Here is a 22,262-nt window from a genome sequence, read left to right as displayed (position 1 = left end):
GCCTGGCGTGCTGCAGTCCATGGGGTCGCAAAGAGTCGGACATGACTGAGCGACTGAACTGAACTGAACTTATACAGTGTGCAACTTTCTGTCCAGAGCCTGACAAAGCACGTGCTCACTGGGCATTGTAGGTTCCATCATGTGGCTCTGGCATCTCCTGGCAACTTCTGAGAGAATCCTGTTAGATCTTCTCTGTCCACCTGACAGATAAGAAAATAAAGAGAAGAAAAGATATTTGTTTGTAAATATGGCTTGGACGGACACACATCAAAACCTGCTCATGTCCCATGGGTGACAGTTGGTCTGATGGTCCATTTAGGTGCAAAGGATGCTGGGAAATGTGGCCCCTGGTTGGGGACAGCCTTGCAACAGTAAGGTCACCCTGCAGAAAGGGAGCATGTATCTTTGGTGGTTACCTAGCATGTCTGTTAATACCACATTAATCAAGAATACCAATATCCAAGCTCATTAGTTTGTGAGAAGGGGACTCCATTTAAAATTTATTTACAAACTTTTATTTTCAAATTTTTTAGTTTTCTTTTTTGGCTGTGCCACATGGCATGCAGAATCTTAGTTCACCTACCAGGGATCAAACCTGTGTATCCTTCAGTGGCAACATGGAGTCTTAACCGCTGGACTGCCAGGGAAGTCCTTAAATTTTTACTGTGAAATATTTTTCTTAAAAAAGGGTACCGAACACCTCTTTTGTCCCATCTCACAGCTTTTAGGCCAACCTTTCTTCCTCCGGCCATTGCTAAGGCATACTACCGCCAACTCGGTTGAACCACTTACCTCTGCTTTTGAACCTGGTGGTTTTTCACTGCTGAGAATTGAGCCCTAACACTCCACAGACAACCAGCTTGAAAGCATGTCTTACTCCTTTCCCTGTTTACTCACCACGCTATTCCTTCACCTCACTTTCCAAAATAAAGTGCTCACATGCTGGTCATTGTCTCAGCTCTGTGTGTCAGGAAACGAAGCTAAGATGAGAATATAGAGCATGGAGAACTTAAAATGATACTCAATTCTCACATCTCTTGCTCAAGAAATAGACTGTGGAATATTGTCTCATTAATCTCCAAGTGCTCCCTGTACCTAGAAATAATTTTTGGTTTAATTCAATGCATAAATTAATGAGCAGAGATACTTCCATAAACTAAACTGCTACCTAGACACTAGAACCAAAAAATGGCTAGCAAATAGCAGTAAAGTTCTCAACTATGGTACTCAAAGTCTCAAACTGTCTTAAATACAAACATAAAACCCTTCTAACTATTAACTCTGGGCAAACCGACTTCAGTTGACTTTAGCCTGGCTGCCCTGCATGTTGCAAGCAGCAAAAACTAGGGCTATAAACTATACATTTGTTTTGCCAAGTTAACAATAAATAGGAAATCACCTTTGGGGGTTATCCTTGTGTGAACTGATGACTAAATGTGTCAGATTTATTGCACTTTCAAAGGCAGAGAAAATCCAATTACTCTAATGATGAAATCTTGATCTCTACAAAATTCACAGAACCTTCCTTAGATGCATTCTGTTAATTTTTTTAATTTTCTGTTGAACATATTTTTTAGTAAAGGAATTTGTTTATTTGGATTTTGCATGATTAAGACTGTTGCATAATTCATTTAAAATGGCTTTAATGGTTAGAAACCCTCATCACCTCCTCCACTCTGAGATACCCTGCCCTCATTCTCATATTTTGCAGGAGTATGTGATTCTCGACTAACTCACCTAATTAGCCTCACTCTCTGTAGTTACCAAAAAAAAGTGTGTGTAGAAAACTGAAAGAAGTTAAAAGATCTGAGTTCTTTTGATGTTAAAAAAAAAAAAAAGCCAACATTTCTTCCCATAAGGATGAAAGTATATTAGATCTGTTTGTTTGTTGGGATTATGTACCCAGCTGTTTCTAGCCATATTCCTTAGTGGAAAAAAAAGGGAATTGGTTCTCTGCAAAGAGGGTATAAGTTTAGATGGATTGTTTGAAAGTCAGTTATTTTCTAAGAGGTCCTGGCTTATTCCTCGACTCAGAGGACTGTCTAGCTTATTGACCTCCTGAGAAGTGTTTACCAGAAAGACAAAATGAAACACATTCTTGAGGAGAATAAAAGTCATTGTTTTGAAAAGAAATGTGAGGTCTTATTAGGGCAAAGCTGTTAATTACACACTTTATTATTGTCAGGATTAATACAGTTTGTGAGAGCAGAGGCACTTTTTCTTCTCTTCCTGGGATCAAGGGGAGACAGCTGTTCTTAGGGACAGATCCATTATAGCTTATCACCGGCCAGCAGCCTCAGAAAGAAGGACCATGAAATATGGCCCCTGTCACTGAGAGCCAGAGCTGATGGCGAGCTGGTCCAGGCACAGAGGAGAGACAATGAGAACCATGGTGTCAAACTCAAGTAGATTGGGTTGCATTGATTTTTAATGCCTGACTGGTCTGCAGCATGAGATTTACTGGTACTCTTGCAGTTATTGTATTATTGATCTCTGGAAAACTGCACAATCTTGCTTTCATAAACATCAGATGCTGAAAGTAATAAATAGTAGTTATTATCATTTGAAGCCTGGTTAAGCTGTGTTGTAAAATTCTGCATGTTTGGATTTCATTATCATCCCTTTGCCAATTAGGAGTCCTTTAAAGTGAAACCCATGTCATGGAAACACAGATTGCCTCAGGTTAAATGTTTTTTTTTTCTGATTAAATAAAGTTATTATACCCTTCTTTAAAAAAAAAATTGGAGGATGAGTCAGCAATTTATTTTTAATGTTGACATTTTGTTAGCCCCTTCTTGTTAACACTGATTTAATAGTTTTCACTGAAGGAAAGAAAATTAAGAGGGATTCGTGTATACCATCAGTAAACATTTTCAAATGCTATAAAGGAGATCCAAGAAAATGCCTCAAGTAGACTGTGCTTTCAGTTCTTGGAGTTTTGTATGTTTTTACTATAGATGAAAATTTCTTCTTTCCAAATATTTGCAACCACACCTTCATTTCTGTGGTACTCAGCTTTTATGTATCAATAACTCCAAGGCTTGGAATTTTATGGTAAGATAATGATACTATTGAATATGTTCTCAAATGTTAAGATCTATTAAAGTCTTCATTTCGGTTAAACATAAATACTTCACTTCACAGGAAAGGCAGAAATATTGACCAACTATAGCAATAACCAACCACAACATCAAAAAATGTACACAATATGTACATAGCTAACATTACTTATGTATTAATATATATGATATATTTAACACTATGCTATATATAATAATAAAAATGCTATTTTATTATTAAATGCTATATATAATAATAAAATATGCATTATATATTTAATAGTGTATATATATATTTCTGAATCCTATTATACTGAAAAGCATATATCAGTCTAACTTTTATTTTTATAAAAGTAACTCTGATTATAGGAGAATCTGGAAAATACATAACGCCATGTGTATGTCACCAAGTCCAAACTCAGTTCTGCTTGCCACACAACAGGCCAATAAATCAGGAGACCGGTTGTTTGGAAGAAGAATAATGACTTTATTCAGAAATCCAGCAAGCAGAGAAGATGATGAACTAGTGTGCCAAAGCAACATTTTACCCAATCAGAGTTCAGGCTTCTTGTATATTGAAAGGGGAGGGGGTGTGGTCGATTGTTGCAAACTTCTTGTCCAGGTAGGTCAGGTCATGATATTCCTAAAAGCCTCCATAAGACAAATGTTATTCTCTGTTCTGCAACTTTTTATCTCTATATAAATAGAAGAGTGTTATACTTTTAAAGGTCAAAGCCTCCAGAGTGGGTTGTCCTGTGTATTTCTGGCTACAGGCAACATTCTTTTAAGAAGGTGCAGAGCCAGCATGACTAAGCACAGGCAACAGAGCACAGAGGCTTAAAGTAAAAGACCGACAAGGAGTCAGATTCGTCCTTCTCTATTACAAGTAGACAGCGAGAACCACAGACTAGCAGCAGCAGCAGCAGCATTTGAGATCCAGAGTCTCAGACCCCTCCTCAGACCTGCTAAGTCATAATCTTCTTTAACAGCGGTTTTGGTGATTTGAGTGCACCGTAACCTTTGAAAAACACTGGTCTGAAAACAAACCACCCTTCAGTTCAGTTCAGTTCAGTTGCTCAGTCGTGTCTGGCTCTTTGCGACCCCATGAATCGCAGCACACCAGGCCTCTCTGTCCATCACCAACTCTTGGAGTTCACTCAGACTCACGTCCATTGACTCAATGATGCCATCCAGCCGTCTCATCCTCTGTCGTCCCCTTCTCCTCCTGCCCCCAATCCCTCCCAGCATCAGAGTCTTTTCCAATGAGTCAACTCTTCGCATGAGGTGGAAAAAGTACTGGAGTTTCAGCTTCAGCATCATTCCCTCCAAAGAAATCCCAGGGCTGATCTCCTTCAGAATGGACTGGTTGGATCTCCTTGCAGTCCATGGGATTCTCAAGAGTCTTCTCCAACACCACAGTTCAAAAGCATCAATTCTTCAGTGCTCAGCTTTCTTCACAGTCCAACTCTCACATCCATACATGACCACTGGAAAAACCATAGCCTTGACTAGACGGACCTTTGTTGGCAAGGTACTGTCCCTGCTTTTGAATATGCTGTCCAGTTTAGATTCAAGACATTCATAATTGACAGCTTTTTAAAGTCTGCTACATCAATTATCCTTTTTATCCAAGTATACAAAGCTGAGATTTATTTCTTCTATATGTTGTTTGCAGCTTCTTTTTTTCCTAAATTATTTTCAGCCTAATTTAAAAGTAAATTCTACCCATAAAACAGTGATGTAACTACCTTTATTAGTACTTACTATATGCCAGGAATCATGCCAACTGCTCCACACATGTTGTTTCATTAAATCATCACATTAACCCTATGAGGCAAGGATTTATTCTTGCCATTCTATGAATTAAGAAACTGTGACTTAAAAGGTTATAAGGTAAACTAACTTGCCCAATATCACAAAGCTGACAAGTGGTTTGAGCCTAAGATTCAAAACAGGGATAATAAATATGGTTGGTTTTTAAAAAAACCTGGTTTTTAAAACTTGGTTTTTAAAAAATATATATTTCTTCAGTACAGTTCAGTCGCTCAGTCGTGTCTGACTCTTTTTGACCCCATGAACTGCACCACTCCAGGCCTCCCTGTCCATCACCAACTCCCGCAGTTTACCCAAACTCATGTCCATTGAGTCAGTGGTGCCATCTAACCATCTCATCCTCTGTTGTCCCCTTCTCCTCCTGCCTTCAATCTTTCCCAGCTTCAGGGTCTTTTCCAATGAGTCAGCTCTCTGCATCAGGTGGCCAAAATATTGGAGTTTCAGCTTCGGCATCAGTCCTTCCAATGAATTTCAGGATTGATCTCCTTTAGGATGGACTGGTTGGATCTCCTTGCAGTCCAAGTGTTGGGGTCCTTTAATGGACCAAAACCTGGTGGTCTGGAGTAGACAATAAGAAAATGAAAGAGAGAGCCAGAGGGAGGGAGAGAGAGAGAGAGAGAAAGAAAGAAAGACACGGGGACCCAAGCTCTGATGGAGCAAACGTATTTTATTAGCAGAAATGCAGGCTTATATATCTTTAGTAAGATGATTACTCAGCTATTACACAGGATGAAATTTTATCAATAGCCACAGTATGGATAGTCTAATACATACAAGGCCACTGACGCTGAAAAGAGTCACTGAAGGGAGTTACTGAAAGGAATCCAAGCAGAGAACGTTTCTCATGATCTCAGTCCTGAGAGCTGCATGCAGCTCTACTCGTTCTCGGAATAGGAACTGATAAGGAACAGAGAACTTAGGAGAAACAGCACATAGGAATCCTCCTGTTAAACATTCCCTGACATCCAAGGGACTCTCAAGAGTCTTCTCCAACACCACAGCTCAAAAGCATCAATTCTTCTGCACTCAGCTTTCTTTATAGTCCAACTCTCACATCCATACATGACCACTGTTAAAAACCATAGCCTTGACTAGATGGACCTTTGTTGACAAAGTAATGTCTCTGCTTTTTAATATGCTGTCTAGGTTGGTCATAACTTTCCTTCCAAGGAGTAAGCATCTTTTAATTTCATGGCTGCAGTCACCATCTGCAGTGATTTTGGAACCCCAGAAAATAAAGTCTGCCACTGTTTCCACTGTTTCCCATCTATTTCCCATGAAGTGATGGGACTGAATGCCATGATCTTAGTTTTCTGAATGTTGAACTTTAAGCCAACTTTTTCACTCTCTGCTTTCACTTTCATCAAGAGGCTCTTTAGTTCTTCTTCACCTTCTGCCATAAGGGTGGTATCATCTGCATATCTGAGGTTATTGATATTTCTCCCAGCAATCTTGATTCCAGCTTGTACTTATTCCAGCCCAGCATTTCACATAATGTACTCTGCATTTAAGTTAAATAAGCAGGGTGACAATATACAACCTTGACGTACTCCTTTCCCTATTTGGAACCAGTCTATTGTTTCATGTCCAGTTCTAACTGTTGCTTCATGGCCTGCATACAGATTTCTCAAGAGGCAGGTCAGGTGGTCAGGTATTCCCATCTCTTTCAGAATTTTCCACAGTTTATTGTGATCCACACAGTCAAAGGCTTTGGCATAGTCAATAAATCAGAAATAGATGTTTTTCTGGAACTCTATTGCTTTTTTGATGTTCCAGTGAATGTTGGCAATTTGATCTCTAGTTCCTCTGCCTTTTCTAACACCAGCTTGAACATCTGGAAGTTCATTTATCACATTGCTGAAACCTGACTTGGAGAATTTTGATCATTACTTTACTAGCATGTGAGATGAGCGCAACTGTGTGGTAGTTTGAGCATTCTTTGCCATTCCCTTTCTTTAGGATTGGAATGAAAACTGACTTTTTCCAGTCCATGGCCACTGCTGAGTTTTCCAAATTTGCTGGCATATTGAGTGCAGCACTTTCACAGCATCATCTTTTAGGATTTGAAATAGCTCAACTGGCATTCCATCACCTCCACTAGCTTTGCTCATAGTGATACTTCCTAAGGCCCACTTGACTTTACATTCCAGGATGTCTGGCTTTAGGTGAGTGATCACACCATCATGATTATCTGGGTCGTGAAGCTCTTTTTTGTATAGTTCATCTGTATATTCTTGCCACCTCCTCTTAATATCTTCTGCTTCTGTTAGGTCCATACCATATCTGTCCTTTTTTGAGCCCATCTTTGCATGAAATGTTCCCTTGGTAGCTCTAATTTTCTTGAAGAGATCTTTAGTCTTTCCTATTCTATTGTTTTCCTCTTTTACTTTGCATTGATCGCTGAGGAAGTCTTTCTTATCTCTCCATTTCTGTTCTTTGGAACTCTGCATTCAAATGGGTATATCTTTCCTTTTCGCCTTTGCTTTTCACTTCTCTTCTTTTCACAGTTGTTGTAAGGCCTCCTCAGACAGCCAGTTTGCTTTTTTGCATTTCTTTTTCTCAGGGATAGTCTTGATCCCTGTGTCCTGTACAATGTCATGAACCTCTGTCCGCAGGTCATCAGGCACTCTATCAGATCTAGTCCCTTAAATCTATTTCTCCCTTCTACTGTATAATCATAAGTGATTTGATTTAGGTCATACCTGAATGGTCTACTCAGTGAATAGTCTTTTGTTTTTTCTTTTAATTAGCATTTAGCTCATAGCAATATTAATATTTCTTTTTCCATATTAACAAATGCATAGAATTCTGTTTATTGGATTCACACTATAATTTTGCATGTAAACTGAACATACTTTGGCCATTTAATGACGAATGCACAGAAACAGTGGACTTTCCAATTCTAAGGCCATAGATTAATCTGTATGCTGAAACGGCGACCCTCTAATTCCCACAAAAATCTAATCTACACATACTGAGCAATAAAAAAAAACTGTGGAATTGTTGTTTGTCATGGTTTGGTTTTTACTTTTTCAAATGTAAGATTTTTATAGCACAACTAATGAGAGAAAAATCTATCCCAAATTATGTTATTGCTTTCAGTTCAGTTCAGTTGCTCAGTAATCACTTTAAAAAAAAATCCTTATAGATAGCATAGATTTAGATATTACAGATATCTATTATACCTATCTATAGATATCACTCTCCAGATAGGTGGAAGAATGGGCGGAGAGGTGGATGGATGGCTGGATGGATGGATAAGATAGATGCTTCTTTTTGTCAATTACATTCTTTTCTTTCAGTATTCTCCAGAACTGGAGTTAATTTCAAGTCTGCCCACTCAAATCATTAATTAGCTTGTAAGGGTATTGGTGGGGAAATAGTGAGATTTGAGGATCCAGCAATTTCAAAGGAAGTGTTCAATAATGTTCTGATCTTAAAGGAGTCACATCATACAGAGAAGGCTCTTCTTCTTCTTCTTCTTCTTCTTCCTCTTCTGCTTCTTCTTCTTCTTCTTCTTCTTCTTCTCCTCCTCCTCCTCCTCCTCCTTCTCCTTCTCCTTCTTCCCCTTCCTCTTCCTCTTCTTCTTCTTCTTCTTCTCCTTCTCCTTCTCCTCCTTCTCCTTCTCCTTCTCCTTCTTCCCCTTCCTCTTCCTCTTCTTCTTCTTCTCCTTCTCCTTCTCCTTCTCCTTCTCCTTCTCCTTCTTCTCCTTCTCCTTCTCCTTCTCCTTCTTCCCCTTCCTCTTCCTCTTCTTCTTCTTCTTCTTCTCCTTCTCCTTCTCCTTCTCCTCCTTCTCCTTCTCCTTCTCCTTCTCCTTCTCCTTCTCCTTCTTCTTCTCCTTCTCCTTCTTCTTCTTCTTCTTCTTCTTCTTCTTCTCCTCCTCCTCCTCCTCCTCCTTCTCCTTCTCCTTCTTCCCCTTCCTCTTCCTCTTCTTCTTCTTCTTCTCCTTCTCCTTCTCCTTCTCCTCCTTCTTCTTCTCCTTCTCCTTCTCCTTCTTCTTCTTCCCCTTCCTCTTCTTCTTCTTCTTTTCTTAAGAAGAAGAAGAAGAAGAAAATATTCTTCTAAATATCTGTGTCCTGGTAGGGAATTTCCAAGTCTAGCACTCAATATAGTCATTTATTAATTTGCTGAAGATGATGAACCAACAGGTTTTCTGTGTATAAATTCCAGAGGCAAGTGATTGTGATGCAAGTTTGAGCAGGGAGTGTTTCTCCTGTGGTCACACTGCATCCTGATAGCCTTATATATGTGGCACTGTAACACATCCTGGTCATCTCAGTAAGTGACAGTCACTCAGTAAGTGACAGTTTACACATGTTGTTCTCTCTTGGACCTAGCTTACAAATTCTCCTCTTCCTGAAAACTTTCCAAGATTTTTCATTTGTTTTTCTCTGATCTTTCCTTTACTCTATAACCTTCACCTTTTTTTTTTTTTTTTGGCAGCTATAGTCCATTTTATTGCCACTATTGCTTTTCTAGGTATATATCTTTTTTAATTTATTTATTTATTTTAATTGGAGGCTAATTACTTTATAATATTGTAGTGGTTTTGCCATACATTGATATGAATCTGCCATGGGTGTACATGTGTCCCCATCCTGAACCCCCCCCCACTTCCCTCCCCATCCCATACCTCAGGGTCATCCCAGTGCACCAGCCCTGAGCACCCTGTCTCATGCATCAAACATGGACTGGACAAATAGAAAGCCCAGAGATAAATCCATGCATCTATGGACACCTTATCTTTGACAAAGGAGGCAAAAATAGACAATGGAGAAAAGACAATCTGTTTAACAAGTAGTGCTGGGAAAACTGGCCTACCATTTGTGAAAGAATGAAACTAGAACACTTTCTAACACCATACACAAAAACAAACTCAAAATGGATTACAGATCTAAACGCAAGACCAGAAACTATAAAGCTCCTAGAGGAAGACATAGGCAGAACACTCTGACATAAATCACAGCAGGATCCTCTATGACCCACCTCCCAGAGTAATGGAAATAAAAGCAAAAAAAAAAAAAAAAAAACAGATGGGACATAATTAAACTTAAAAGCTTTTGCATAATGAAGGAAACAATAAGCAAGGTGAAAAGACAGCCTTCAGAATGGGAGAAAATAATAACCTTCACCTTTTAACTTACCTTCACTGATGAGTTGTATTTAAGCATTCTAAATACATTTTCTATTTGCACATTTGTGTCCACCCAAAGGCAGTCTGTTTAATGAGAGTATCAGTGTGTTTTAAAACTGCTTTTTAATCCCTCACACCCTCCATCACCGTCTACATTTCCAGGGGCATCTGAGAAGTAAATAATAAGGGGGAAAACTAGAATAACCGCATGGTGCTAGATTAGATTCAGAGACATCCATCTGAACTCGTGTTAAGTTTGCTACAGACAGAGATGAACGGGTAGAATTATAGACACGTGTGTGTACATGGGCCACTTTACATGTGACGGTTCCATGGCTCTCATCACTGAAGGGGCTTGGAGGCAGTGCCACCCCGGTAGCAGTGTGCACACCCAGCAGCCAGACACTGGCTTCTAATAGCACCCTCCACTAAAAGGGGCCAGGGCACCATGGAGAAATGGCTGATTTTAGGGCAGGGGCAGAGAAAATACAAGCTAAGCTCAGGGTGTTTCAGGTACTTTCTGGCACTGTCAGCGTGCCAGAAAGTAAGCAAGTGATCAAAAAATAAAAGAATTGGGCCTTGTCATAGGGGCACAGCAGCCAGTCTCAAAGAACTGTTAATAACCAAAGCTGAAACAGTTTGAGCAACAAAACAACAAAGTACACGTAAACTTCAAAGATATTGCAAGTTCAACTCCAGACCACGACGATAAAGCAAATACTGCAGTAAGTCAAGACCTACACATTTGTTGATTTCCCAGTGCATATAAAAATGATGTTTATGCTATACTGTAGCCTATTGAGTGTACAATAGCATTATATCTAAAAACAATTATGTCTAAAAGTATTTTAATTTTAAAATACTTTATGGCTGAAAAATGCTAATGATCATCTGAGCTATCAGTGAATTATAATCCTTTTTGCTGGTGGAGAGTTTGAAATATTTCGAGAATTACCAGAATGTAACACAAGGCAAGAAGTGAGAAAATGCTGTTGGAAAAATGGTGCCAGTAGACTTGCTTGAGGCAGGGTTGCCGTAAACCTTCAATTTGTTTAAAAAAAAAAAAAAAAAAAGGAAAGAAATCTGCAAAGCACAATAAAAATGAAGTATGCCTGTATTGAATTATAACCCAAAGTATTATTCAGTTGCTAAGTTGTGTCCAGCTCTTTGAGACCCCACGGACTGCAGCATGCCAGGCTTCTCTATCCTTCACTGTCTCAGAATTAGCTCAAATTCATGTCCATTGAGTCAGTGATGCTATTTAACGATCTCATCCTCTGCTGCCCCCTTCTCCTTTTGCCTTCAGTCTTTCCCAGCATCAGGGTATTATTCAATGAGTTGGCTCTTCGCATCAGGTGGCCAAAGTATTGGAGCTTCATCTTCAACAACAGCCTTTCCAATGAGTATTCAAGGTTGACTTACTTTAGGATGGACTGGTTGGATCTCCTTGCAGTCCAAGGGACTCTTAAAGAGTCTTCTGCAGCTCCACAGTTCAAAAGCATCAATTCTTTGGTGCTCAGCCTTTCTTATGGCCTAATTCTCACATGGTATATGACTGCTGAAAAAAACCATAGCTCTGACTATATACAGACCATGTTTGGCAAAGTGATGTCCCTGCTTTTTAATACACTGTCTAGGTTTGTCATAGCTTTCCTTCCAAGGAGCAAGCATCTTTTAATTTCATGGCTGCAGTCACTGTCCACCGTGATTCTGGAGCCAAAGAAAATAAAATCTGTCACTGTTTCCACTTTTTCCCCATGTATTTGCCATGAAGTGATGGAACCAGATGCTATATCTTAGTTTTTTAAATGTTGAGTTTGAAGCCAGCTTTTACACTCTCCTCTTTCACCCTCATCAAAAAACTCTTTACTTCCTCTTCACTTTCTATCAAAGTCATGATTCTATCCCTACTGATTCACATAAATGATATAAAATTAAAAATAAATAAATAGGGAAAGTGGGCAAGTGTCCTGTGCAAAAGAATTCCAAGTACTTTATGTAGATACACCCCACCAGGAAGGTAGATCTTGACTGGACACCGCTTGAGTATGGACTGCACTTAGTGACTTGCTTCCAAAGAGTGCAGTGAGAGGGGAGAAGGAAGGAAGCAAAACTTTACAGTGTGAAAACTTGGCAACTATTACCATGGCCAGGTGATCAAGGTCAATATCATCAGCGATAGCCATGCTGATAGTGTGTATCCTGGATATGATGTAATGAAATTGGTATATTACTCTGTGATCTTCCTTCCGTAAACCAATAACCTCAGTTTAAACATGACAAAAATACCAGATACACCCAGTTGAGGGACATTCTGCACAATAACTGACAAGTACTCGTTAAAATTGTCAAGGTCATCAAGGAAAGTCTGAGAATTATCTCATGTCTAAGGAGACATGACAAATAAAGGTAGTGAGGTAGACTGGATAGGACTCTGAAACACTAAGAAAAAAATCTAATGAAATCTACATAAACTGTAGTATTGCAAGATGTTAACAATGGCACTAGCAACTTCCCTGAAGTTTCGGTGGAGAATGGATACATCTGTATGTATGGCTGGGTCACTTTGCTACTCACCTGAAGCCATCACATTGTTAATCAACTATACTCCAATATAAAATAGAAAGTTTAAATTTAAAAATGTGATTAATAAAAAACATTGGGACTAATGAGACATATATGAGACCTCTTTTTGCAGGTTCTGTGTTAATCTGAAAGTATTCCAGACTTAAACATTTACTTAAAAGAAAAGGTGAAGACCAAGGCTTAAGTCCAGGACTGACTGAGGTGGAAAAAAAAACAACTTGTCTTTCACTGTGGTAGTTGGAGAAGCACTGATCTATAAACACAGGTCTAGGAGGACTTTGACTTTTTCTTCCAGTTTGAAATCTCTTGTACTAACTGAGATGGCTTTGAACTCCTTGCTACTTCCGCCACGGTCTTTTCCTCTCACATCCCTGGAAGTCTGAAGTCACACTTTGTTCTTTTATCCACCCTTGTCATATTCTACTGAAAACCTTGTCATTATCAAGGTGCAGCTGACTAGCTTTGTAAGTAGTTTCTGATTTCTTTCCGCTCCTGCCATTCATCCTGGTGTTATTTAGGTTCATTAAAGGGAACATTTGGGCTTGGCAGTTTGTCACTAAGGTTCAGGTACTACCACATCATTACCAAGCCATGCAAAGTTTGGCAATGATGATACTGATGATACACCTACAGTCAAGAAACCATTACAGTTATATCACGTTTGATCACAAATTAAATCATACAAGTAATCTTCATGCAATTCCCTATTTACAGCTTAGAAAGTTTCCTATTCTATGAAATCTGATCGCTTCAATTATTATGTATCTTTCATAAAAAGGTTAAAAAAAATGTGCACCTCTTTCTAAGTATGTTACTGTTTAAGTAACAATTGTTTTAATTTTGGAAGTAATCTGGATAATGAATGTAAAAAGATAGTAAGTATAGTTTTACACTCAAAGAGTTATGACCTTAAAATTATAATCATCAGCTTATTGTTAGATAGCTAGAGTTTAGTGAAGAAGCAATTCACTGGCACATAAAAGAGTGATACCCTATAAATAGCCTTCTAAATGGCTTTTTGATATTTGATATCTCTATTGAGACAGGTAAGGAAGAATTTGCAGTTTGAGACTACTGTTTAATATTTGATTTATTTCACTAGTCAAGAAATCAAACAACCAACAGGCTTTTTTCTTTATCGTTTTTTAATGAAATGCCCCTGGGGCCTATTTTCCTCTGTGGTTTAAACTGGACGGAATCAGGATAGGATTCTTCCATCAGTTTGAAAGTGTGAAATGTTTTCTTTAAACAGTGTTCCCTTTATTATTCCCAGACAATCGTTAGAGGAAACAAACCCTGCAAGGAGACCTCCATCAACGGCCTGCTGGAGGATTTTGACAACATCTCCGTGACCCGCTCCAACTCCCTGAGGAAGGAAAGCCCACCCACCCCAGACCAGGGAGCCTCCAGCCGTGGTCCAGGCCATCGAGAAGAAAACGGCTTTCTCACCTTCTCGCAGTATTCCAGCGAATCTGACACCACTGCTGACTATGCATCTGAAAAGTACAGAGAAAAGAGTCTCTATGGAGATGATCTGGAGCCGTTTTATAAAGGCAGCCATTCTGCCAGGCAAAATGGGCACGTATTGAAGATGCAACACGGGGAGGCCTATTATCCTGAGATGCAGCCTTTGCAGTCCGACAGAGCCCGGTTTCCTGCAGATTATCACGCACACTTGGACTCACTGAGCAAACCCAGCGAGTACAGTGACCTCAAGTGGGGCTTCCAGAGAGCCTCGGGCAGCTCCCCTCTGGATTATCCATTCCAGTTCATGCCTTCTAGAACTGCAGGGACCAGTGGGTGCTCAAAGGAGAGCCTGGCGTACAGCGAAAGTGAATGGGGACCGAGCCTGGATGACTATGACAGGAGGCCCAAGTCATCGCACCTGTGTCCGACGAGCCCTCAGCCCGCCATGCGGCAGAGGTCCCGGTCAGGCTCCGGGCTCCAGGAGCCCATGATGCCCTTCGGAGAAAGTGCATTTAAAACCCACCCCCAAGGACACTCCTACAGCTCCTACACGTACCCGCGCCTGTCTGAGCCCGCAGTGTGCGTTCCAAAGGTAACGTTCACTGCCTCCCTCCCTCCAGCATGCGGGACCTCCGTAAGGTGCGCTCCACCACCCTCTTATTTGGATTCTGGAGCGCTGGTTAGTCTCTAAGTGAGAATCCGTATCAAAATTCTGCCTGGTTTCCATCCTCAAGCCCCCAGAGCAGAGAATTTAGGGCAAGACACATTTATTCACTAAATCAAGTCCTCTGTGGAGTTCCTACAGGCTATCTGGGTTAAAAGGCAAAAGAAAATTTTTTTTCAAAAGATATTCTGCTATATTCGTGAGAAATGTTCTGTGCTGGTACAGCACTGTGTCTTGTGTTACGGAGTATAGAGTTACAGACTGCCAGAGCGAGTAATACAGTAGTTCCTCCACTCTGGTAAAGGGTACCCAGAACTGCCAACAAGGGGAAAAAAGTCAGGATAATGTGGTAAGTTTTTAATAAAGTTAATCGTATTCAATTCAAGGGATTGTTGGTATTTTGAGAGTATGTTCTCTCTACTAGGTTAGTGTTGACATGTCGTGTGTGTGTGTGTGTGTGTGTGTGTGTGTGTGTGTGTGTGTGTGCAACTTTAGGATAGATGGAATCTGGTTGCTAGGCCTTCCTTGGTGTGCTTTTTATTTTGTTTTGTCTTATTGTAATTTCTCTTTTAATATTTTTTTCTTAATGTTAACTGTTGTAAATTTGCTTTAAAATGTAGCTGGGCCATGATATCCCAAAGTTTGGGAACCACTGTTGGAGGAGTTACTGGCTTTGCAAAATACCTTGGAAAGTGTGCCAGCAGTTTATTTTCCCAGTTAACTTAGAAATGTTTTTGCTACCTCCCTGCTACAGCTAAGTGAAGATGAGCCATTTGGCTGTGAGCTCTAGATTACAGAGGTCTCAGACCAGTTGAGGGAGACTTGGCTTCTAGAAGCATGATCGTGGACGTTTGCAACCCAATACTGTCTCTTCAACAGCTTGGTGAGCCGCACAGCAAATCTTGGAGGGCAGGGCTGCCTGCATCGTCTGATTGATTATCAATGCCCAATATTTTCCCTTTGTTTATTATTTCTCATAAACATAATCCAAGATATTGAAGTCTTTTAGAGACATATTGAGAGTGACTTAAGCCATACTCTAGAAAAAGCAAAATAACCATCACTTTAGTTCCCAATATATAAAAATAAATCCTAAGGAAATAAAGACCTGAAATATATACTGCCAATTAAAATGTAAATATTGAGAGTGCTTTCCATCTCACTGTGTTATCTATTTGAACTCCCATGATGAAGGTATCATGACTGCCTTTTCCTATTTTCTCCCCAGGGATATGGTTGGAAAGAGGTCTGTCTAACTGACAGACAAAAGCTCTAGGAAGCCATATGCATGCGTCATGATGCAGTAGATCATTTATGTAATTTCCTGTGCACATCACCCAACCCAAGGTTGCGGAGCATCACAGCTATAGAATGAACTAAGCAAATTAACACATTCTATAGCTGAATCTAGTTACAGTCTCCAGTTTGTGAACATCAGTGCTTACTTTAGGAATAAATAATGTGATTTCTTTCAGCTTTACCAAGTTTATAACTGACAAAATTTTAAGATATTTGAAGTGTACAAGATGATGATCTGATCTATATATACACTGTGAAGGGATTTCTCTCGCTGAGTTGACATTCATCACCTCACATATTTACCTTTTTGCTTATGTATGAGAAATTTAGGTTCTCCTCTTTTAGCAGATTTCAATTCTACAATATAGTACTGTCAACTACAATCACCATGTGATACAATCCATCCTCAGACCTTAGAGCTGAAAGTTTGTATCCTTTAACCAACTTCCTTTTCTCCACTTCCTAGACCCTGGCAACTACTTTTCTGTTCTCTGTTTCCATGAGTTTGACTTCTTCCTTCATTTTCTAAAATTCACATATAAACGATACCATTTGCAGTAGTTGTCATTCTCTGTATGGCTTATTTCACTTAGCATAATGCCCTTCAGTTTCCTCCATGTTATTGCGGATGACAAGGTTCAAGATTTCCTTCTCTTGCAAGGCTGAGAAATATTCCTTTACGTATACATTTCTCTGAGTCGCATTTTCTTGATCCATTCATTTGTTGATGGACACATAGATTGTTTCCACATCTTGCCTATGCTAATAACGTGGCAATGCGCATGGGAGTACAGATATCTTTTCCAGATAATGATTTTGTTTCCTCTGGATATATACCTGGAAGCAGGATTGCTATATCGTGTAGTAGTTCTACTTTCCATTTCTTGTACACTTCCTCACTGTTTTCCGTTGTGACTGTGCCAGTACACGTGCCCACCAATGGCACACAAGGGTTCTCCTTTCTCCACATCCTCATCGGTGGCACTAGTGGCAAAGAACTCTCCTGCCAGTGCAGGCAACATAAAGAGAGGCAGGTCCGATCCCTGGGTCAGGAAGATTCCCTGTAGAAAGAAATGGCAACCCACTCCAGTATTCTTGCCTGGAGAATCCCTTGGGCGGAGGAGCCTGGTGGGCTACAGTCCATAGAGTCACAAAGAGCTGGACACGACTGAAACAACTTAGCACACACACCTCTAATAATAGCTATCCTAACAGGTTGAGGTAGTATCTCATTGTGCTCTTAATTTGCATTTCCCTGATGATTAGTGATGTTGAGCCCTTTTTAATATACCTGTTGGTATCCAGGTCCTTTACCCATTTTTAAATTATGATATATGGTAATATGGTATTTTTGCTATTGAATTCCTTGCTATGAGTTTCCAACATACTTGATATTAACTCCGTATCAAATATGTGATCTGAAAATATTTTCCCCTTTTCTGTAGGTTACTTTTTCATTTTGTTGGTGTTGTTTTTTTTTTTTTACTGTACAGCTGAAGGTATCACATTTCCTCATTGCAAACTACATTACAAAGTTATAGTAATCAAAACAGGATGGTTTTGGCATAAAACACACTTCAGTGGAACAGAATACACAACCCAAAAATAAACCTCACATACATGTAGTCAGTTATTGAAGAAAGAGCCAAGAATGTACAATGGGGAAAGGTTAGTCTCTTTAATAAATAGTGTTGGGAAAACTGGACAGCCGTGTGTAAAAGAGTGAAACTGGACTCCTACCTTAAACCAATGGAACAGAATAACAGAATACAGAATACAAAGAAACTGGACCCCTATCTTAAAGCAATGGAAGAGAGAATTCCAGCTATCCATGGAATTCTCCAGGCCAGAATACTGGAGTGGTTAGCCTTTCCCTTCTCCAGGGAATCTTCCCAACCCAGGCATTGAACCGGGATCTCCTGCATTGCAGGCAGATTCTTTACCAAATGAGCTATCAGAGAAGCCCCTTTCTTTGCTCAGCAGAAGTTTTTTAGTCTAATTTAGTCCTACTTGTTTATTTTTGCTTTTGTTGCCTTTGCTTTTAGTGTCAAGTCTAAAAAAGTCATTGCAAAGAACAATGTCAAAGAGCTTTCTTCTAGAAACCTTATGGTTTCAAGCCTTTAATCCATCTGAGCTGAATTTGTGTGTGATTGGTTTAAGATAGGGGTCGAATTTCATTCTTTGACACACGGCTGTCCAGTTTTCCCAGCACCATTTATTGAAGAGACTACCCTTTCCCCATTGTACATTCTTGGCTCCTTTTTCAATAATTGACTACATGTGTGGGGTTTATTTCTGGGTTGTGTATTCTGTTCCACTGATCTAAGTGTGTTTTATGCCAAAACCATCCTGTTTTGATTACTCTAACTTTGTAATATAGTTTGCAATGAGGAAATATGATACCTCCAGTTGTATGTATTCTCTTTCCTCAGAATTGTTTTGGCTATACATGGTTGAATATGATTTGTTTGTGCAGTATATTTGAATGCTTGTGTTGAGAGCTGTTTTAGGTCATTGTTGTTGAGGAAATTGTGTTCCAGGGCTTTAACCTTTCAGTCATGGAGCTGTATTTTGCCCATTAACATGTTTAGTCATCCAGCAGTCATTTTCAACATCTGAAAAGCCAAGATATTTCACTTAGAATGCTCAGCTTTTGAGTCTCAGGTTTCCCTTGTGAGAGATGGAACCATTTGTTGTCCCTGGGCCCACATTTCCACGTAGCATTGGAAACAGAACTGTCTGGAGATAAAAGCTAGCCCAATTAGAAAAGATAAGCTCTGCCTAGCACACTTCACTCATTTTTCCCATTAGCCTAATCCCTTGGGGCATTTAATATAACCACCAACATCCCTTGCCTATTCACTTCACAGAAAGGGACACTGAGGTCCAGAAAGTCACATGGCACACTTAAGGTTTCATTTGCTCGTTACAAAACAAGAACAAGAATCCAGGCCTGGAGTTTCTCCCAATTCAACATTCTTCCCATTATATTGGTATATGTAATTTTAGGAGTTCAACTGCATTTGCCAGTAAAACCCACGAGAGGTCCTGGTGGCCACCAGAACTTTAGGTTCACTGGAGGAATAGAGAGGAGATGGAGTGAAGGATCAAGGCAGGGAGGGAGGAGGCAGCAGGGAGGGGATAAACTGCCCCATCCTTACCGTGCCCTCTTCTTGCAGATTCCCAAACATAAGGCAGAGCAGAGCTGCCCTGACATCTGGTTTTCTCAAACCCAGAAACAATGTAGAAACTATTATGGCTCAGGAAAAAACCACATAACACTCCTACCAAGTCGTTTTCATCCCTTATAATCAGAACTCCAAGCTGTTGTTCCATGTTTCATAGGAGACCCATGAGAAATTCATGAGCAGGTCTTGTGGGAGGGTAGGAGGTGAGGGGCCTGTTAGTAATTAAAATATTTGCTTAAAAATATAACATCATTCTAAAAATAGTTAGGTGTTTGTGTCCTTAGAACTAAACTCTTGAAAATCTACCAAACACATTTGGATTTTCTGCTGAGAGAAGAAATGACAATCACGACTCAGATAATTTTGACTTTGCCTCATGGAAAATTCTAGAAACCGGTGGGTAATGTTCACAATAATGAGAGAAAGCGTGAAACTTGGTTTCCAGATAGAGCAAAAATGAGGAGGGTGTCTGTGTGTGTATGAGAGAGAGAGAGAGAGAGAGAGAGAGAGAGAGAAAGAGAGAGAGACCAGTTTTACATTTTGGCTTAAATTGAAAAAAATAAAATTACGCATAACTTATAGTAAAAAAAAAAAATCCTGTTATATATGTATTATAATCCATGTTATCTACCTACCTAATTTTCCCATTAGAGTGACAAGAATTAAGGTTGTTATGAATATGTAGATACTGGCATCCGTCTCTACTTCTAAATGGTTTTTCTGCTGGGGCTAAGCAGATGAATCCTTAAGAGGAAGATAAGGTCAAACCAAATCCATACAGGACTTACAGAACTACAAAAGTGTGGAAAGAGACTGTTTTCCACCCTGCCCTGCAGACATGCCTGCCTTAGAGGGAGGGAAGCTGGCTGGAGCTCCTGGCCACGCATGCGACTGTGCTTATTCTGACACTCTCCAGGGACCAGGCGGCTGCTGGCTCAGGTGTCTGGTGCTGGCCTGGGACATCCGTCCCTTGTTCTGGCTCCAGCTGCTGAGAAGCCCCTAGTATCACCCCTGATCTGCCAGTTGACTAGGCACCGGCTGGGTGTCGGATTCATGTGTTGCCTTGTTGAGCATCATGTCCTGTGAATTCTTGCCCCCTTTGAACAGATGAGCCCACCAGGGCTTTGAGAGGCTCAGTAAACAGCCTGGTCAGCCTGCTCATAGGAGAGCTGGGACCCAGCTTTCTGGGCTCAGCCCCTCACTAGACACTGGCTACAGCCCCAGTGGCACAGGAATAGCTTTTGTGGGTGCCAAGCCTTAACCTGGCTTCTTACAATCTCCTCCGACACCTGCAGCAGTGGAGGGTGGGGTTGTGTCACCCTGTTCTACTCTATAGCGGGATTTCTCAGCCTGGACACTGTCGACATTTGGGGTCTGGTAACTGTTGGTTGTGGGGGTGCCTCCTGCACTGTAGGATAGTTAGCAGCAGCCTTGTTGTCTGCTCACTACAGGCCAATAGCACCCCTCCCTCACTTACAACAACCACAATATCTCTAGAAACAGCCCAGTGCCACATGGGAGCAGAAGCAGCTCCAGCTGGGAACCCTTTCCCCCTCACTGTCGTTTCTCAAGTGCTTCCCGGTAGTCAGGGCTGTAGGTCAGGAAGATACACTCCCTGGCTTGAGTCTTGATGTCACCGCTTACAACTGAGCGAACTGCTAAACTGTGCCTTTACTTCTTTATCTGTGAAATAGGCATGAAGACACCTTATGATGCAGAGTGAGGTTAAATAAGTTAATACTTAGAGTAGCATAATTATTAATATGTATCCTCTACATACATCAGTCTGTGTGTATAGCTTCTATTAGATGGATGGCTGCTGTGATGTGATGCTGGGGTTTACCGTGTGGCAGGTGCTATGCTAAGCCTTTTGCAAACATGATCTGATTTTGTCCTCATGACAACTCCTGAAGAATTCAAGATCATTTCCCTTTTTACAGTGAAGGACTGAGACTCAAAGGGACTTAATATTTCTAGACGTCCAAGGATGTGAGACAAATAGCTGAGCCAAGATCCAAAGTTAGGTCCATCTGACTCCAAAGTCTATCGATTCCAGGATGTTTCTGTTTCTACAGGGAAAAAAGAAAACGACGAGGCACATAAGGCTTTGGAGAATGGATGTAAGCCCTCGGGGCCCAGATACTCACACCACGGGCAGCCCTCACCCTGCTGACAAGGAATGGGTGCTGACTCACAGATGGATTTGGTGCACAGGAGCGCACTTTATTCTGTCTGTTCTTGGTAGGCTGGACTCCTTTGACAGGCTTCTAGAGTCACCAGACTGTGATCTAAAGGTAAAGCATTAAGAGTAGGGATCCCTGGAGTCTTCCATATGTACTCCCTCAACCTTGAGTGATGGTCTTATTTAATTTTGCAGAAGAGAGTTCAGATTGTCTCACCCATTACAGAAGACATTGAAGAGTACACGTTCTAGAGTCAGATCCCCAAGATTCGAGCACTGTCCAGCTGTGTGATCTCGTCTGTGCCTCAGTTCCTTCATCTGCAAATAGGGCATCTCAGTACCTGCTTCCAGCTTGGCCTGTGGCTGGAAAAAGGTTGATGAATGTAAAGGAATTATCACTTGGCACATCCTCAGTATCAGACCTTATACTCAGGAATGTTTCTGGTTGGAAAACATGTCGCCACATCTCTTGTCCCAGTCACAGGAGCATCCTATCGATATAAACCTTCACATATTTTCAAAATATGGTAACAAGTTCTATCTGACTCAGCCCTCACAGTCACTCTGTGCAGTCTCATAATTACAACTGTCCTCACTTTAGAGATCTGGGTCACAGAAGGCCAGAGGAGTTGTGTGACTTCCTCAAGGTCATGCAAAGCTCTAGGTCATGACTGAGCTGGCCTAAGGACCCCAATCCTGCCACCCAAATTCTTTCTCTGGTCTCCAAAATGGAAATGAAATTCTCAGGCCTCCTATGAAAGCCAGATGCTAAGAGAGAACAGAAGATTTAGCAGCATGAAAGCAAGAACCATCACCACTGTAGATGGATAGCTGTGATGACTCCTTGCCG

The 22,262-nt window shown here is 40.6% G+C and overlaps 1 protein-coding gene across 2 annotated transcripts in view; it reads left to right on the top strand.

The window, feature by feature from the left end:
* PAK5 (p21 (RAC1) activated kinase 5) overlaps positions 1–22,262 on the top strand; it is a 423,702-nt gene that overhangs the window by 364,888 nt on the left and 36,552 nt on the right. For both annotated transcript variants that reach the window (XM_042230412.2, XM_012188115.5), the window contains one exon: positions 13,886–14,671. In XM_042230412.2, coding sequence (XP_042086346.1) covers positions 13,886–14,671 — 786 coding nt within the window. The remainder of the gene's footprint in view (positions 1–13,885; positions 14,672–22,262) is intronic.

The sequence above is a fragment of the Ovis aries genome, chromosome 13 (genome assembly GCF_016772045.2).
Source record: "Ovis aries strain OAR_USU_Benz2616 breed Rambouillet chromosome 13, ARS-UI_Ramb_v3.0, whole genome shotgun sequence".
Taxonomy (NCBI): domain Eukaryota; kingdom Metazoa; phylum Chordata; class Mammalia; order Artiodactyla; family Bovidae; genus Ovis; species Ovis aries.
The sequence above is the reverse complement of the archived record's forward strand: the minus strand, read 5'-3'. Positions and strand labels throughout refer to the sequence as shown.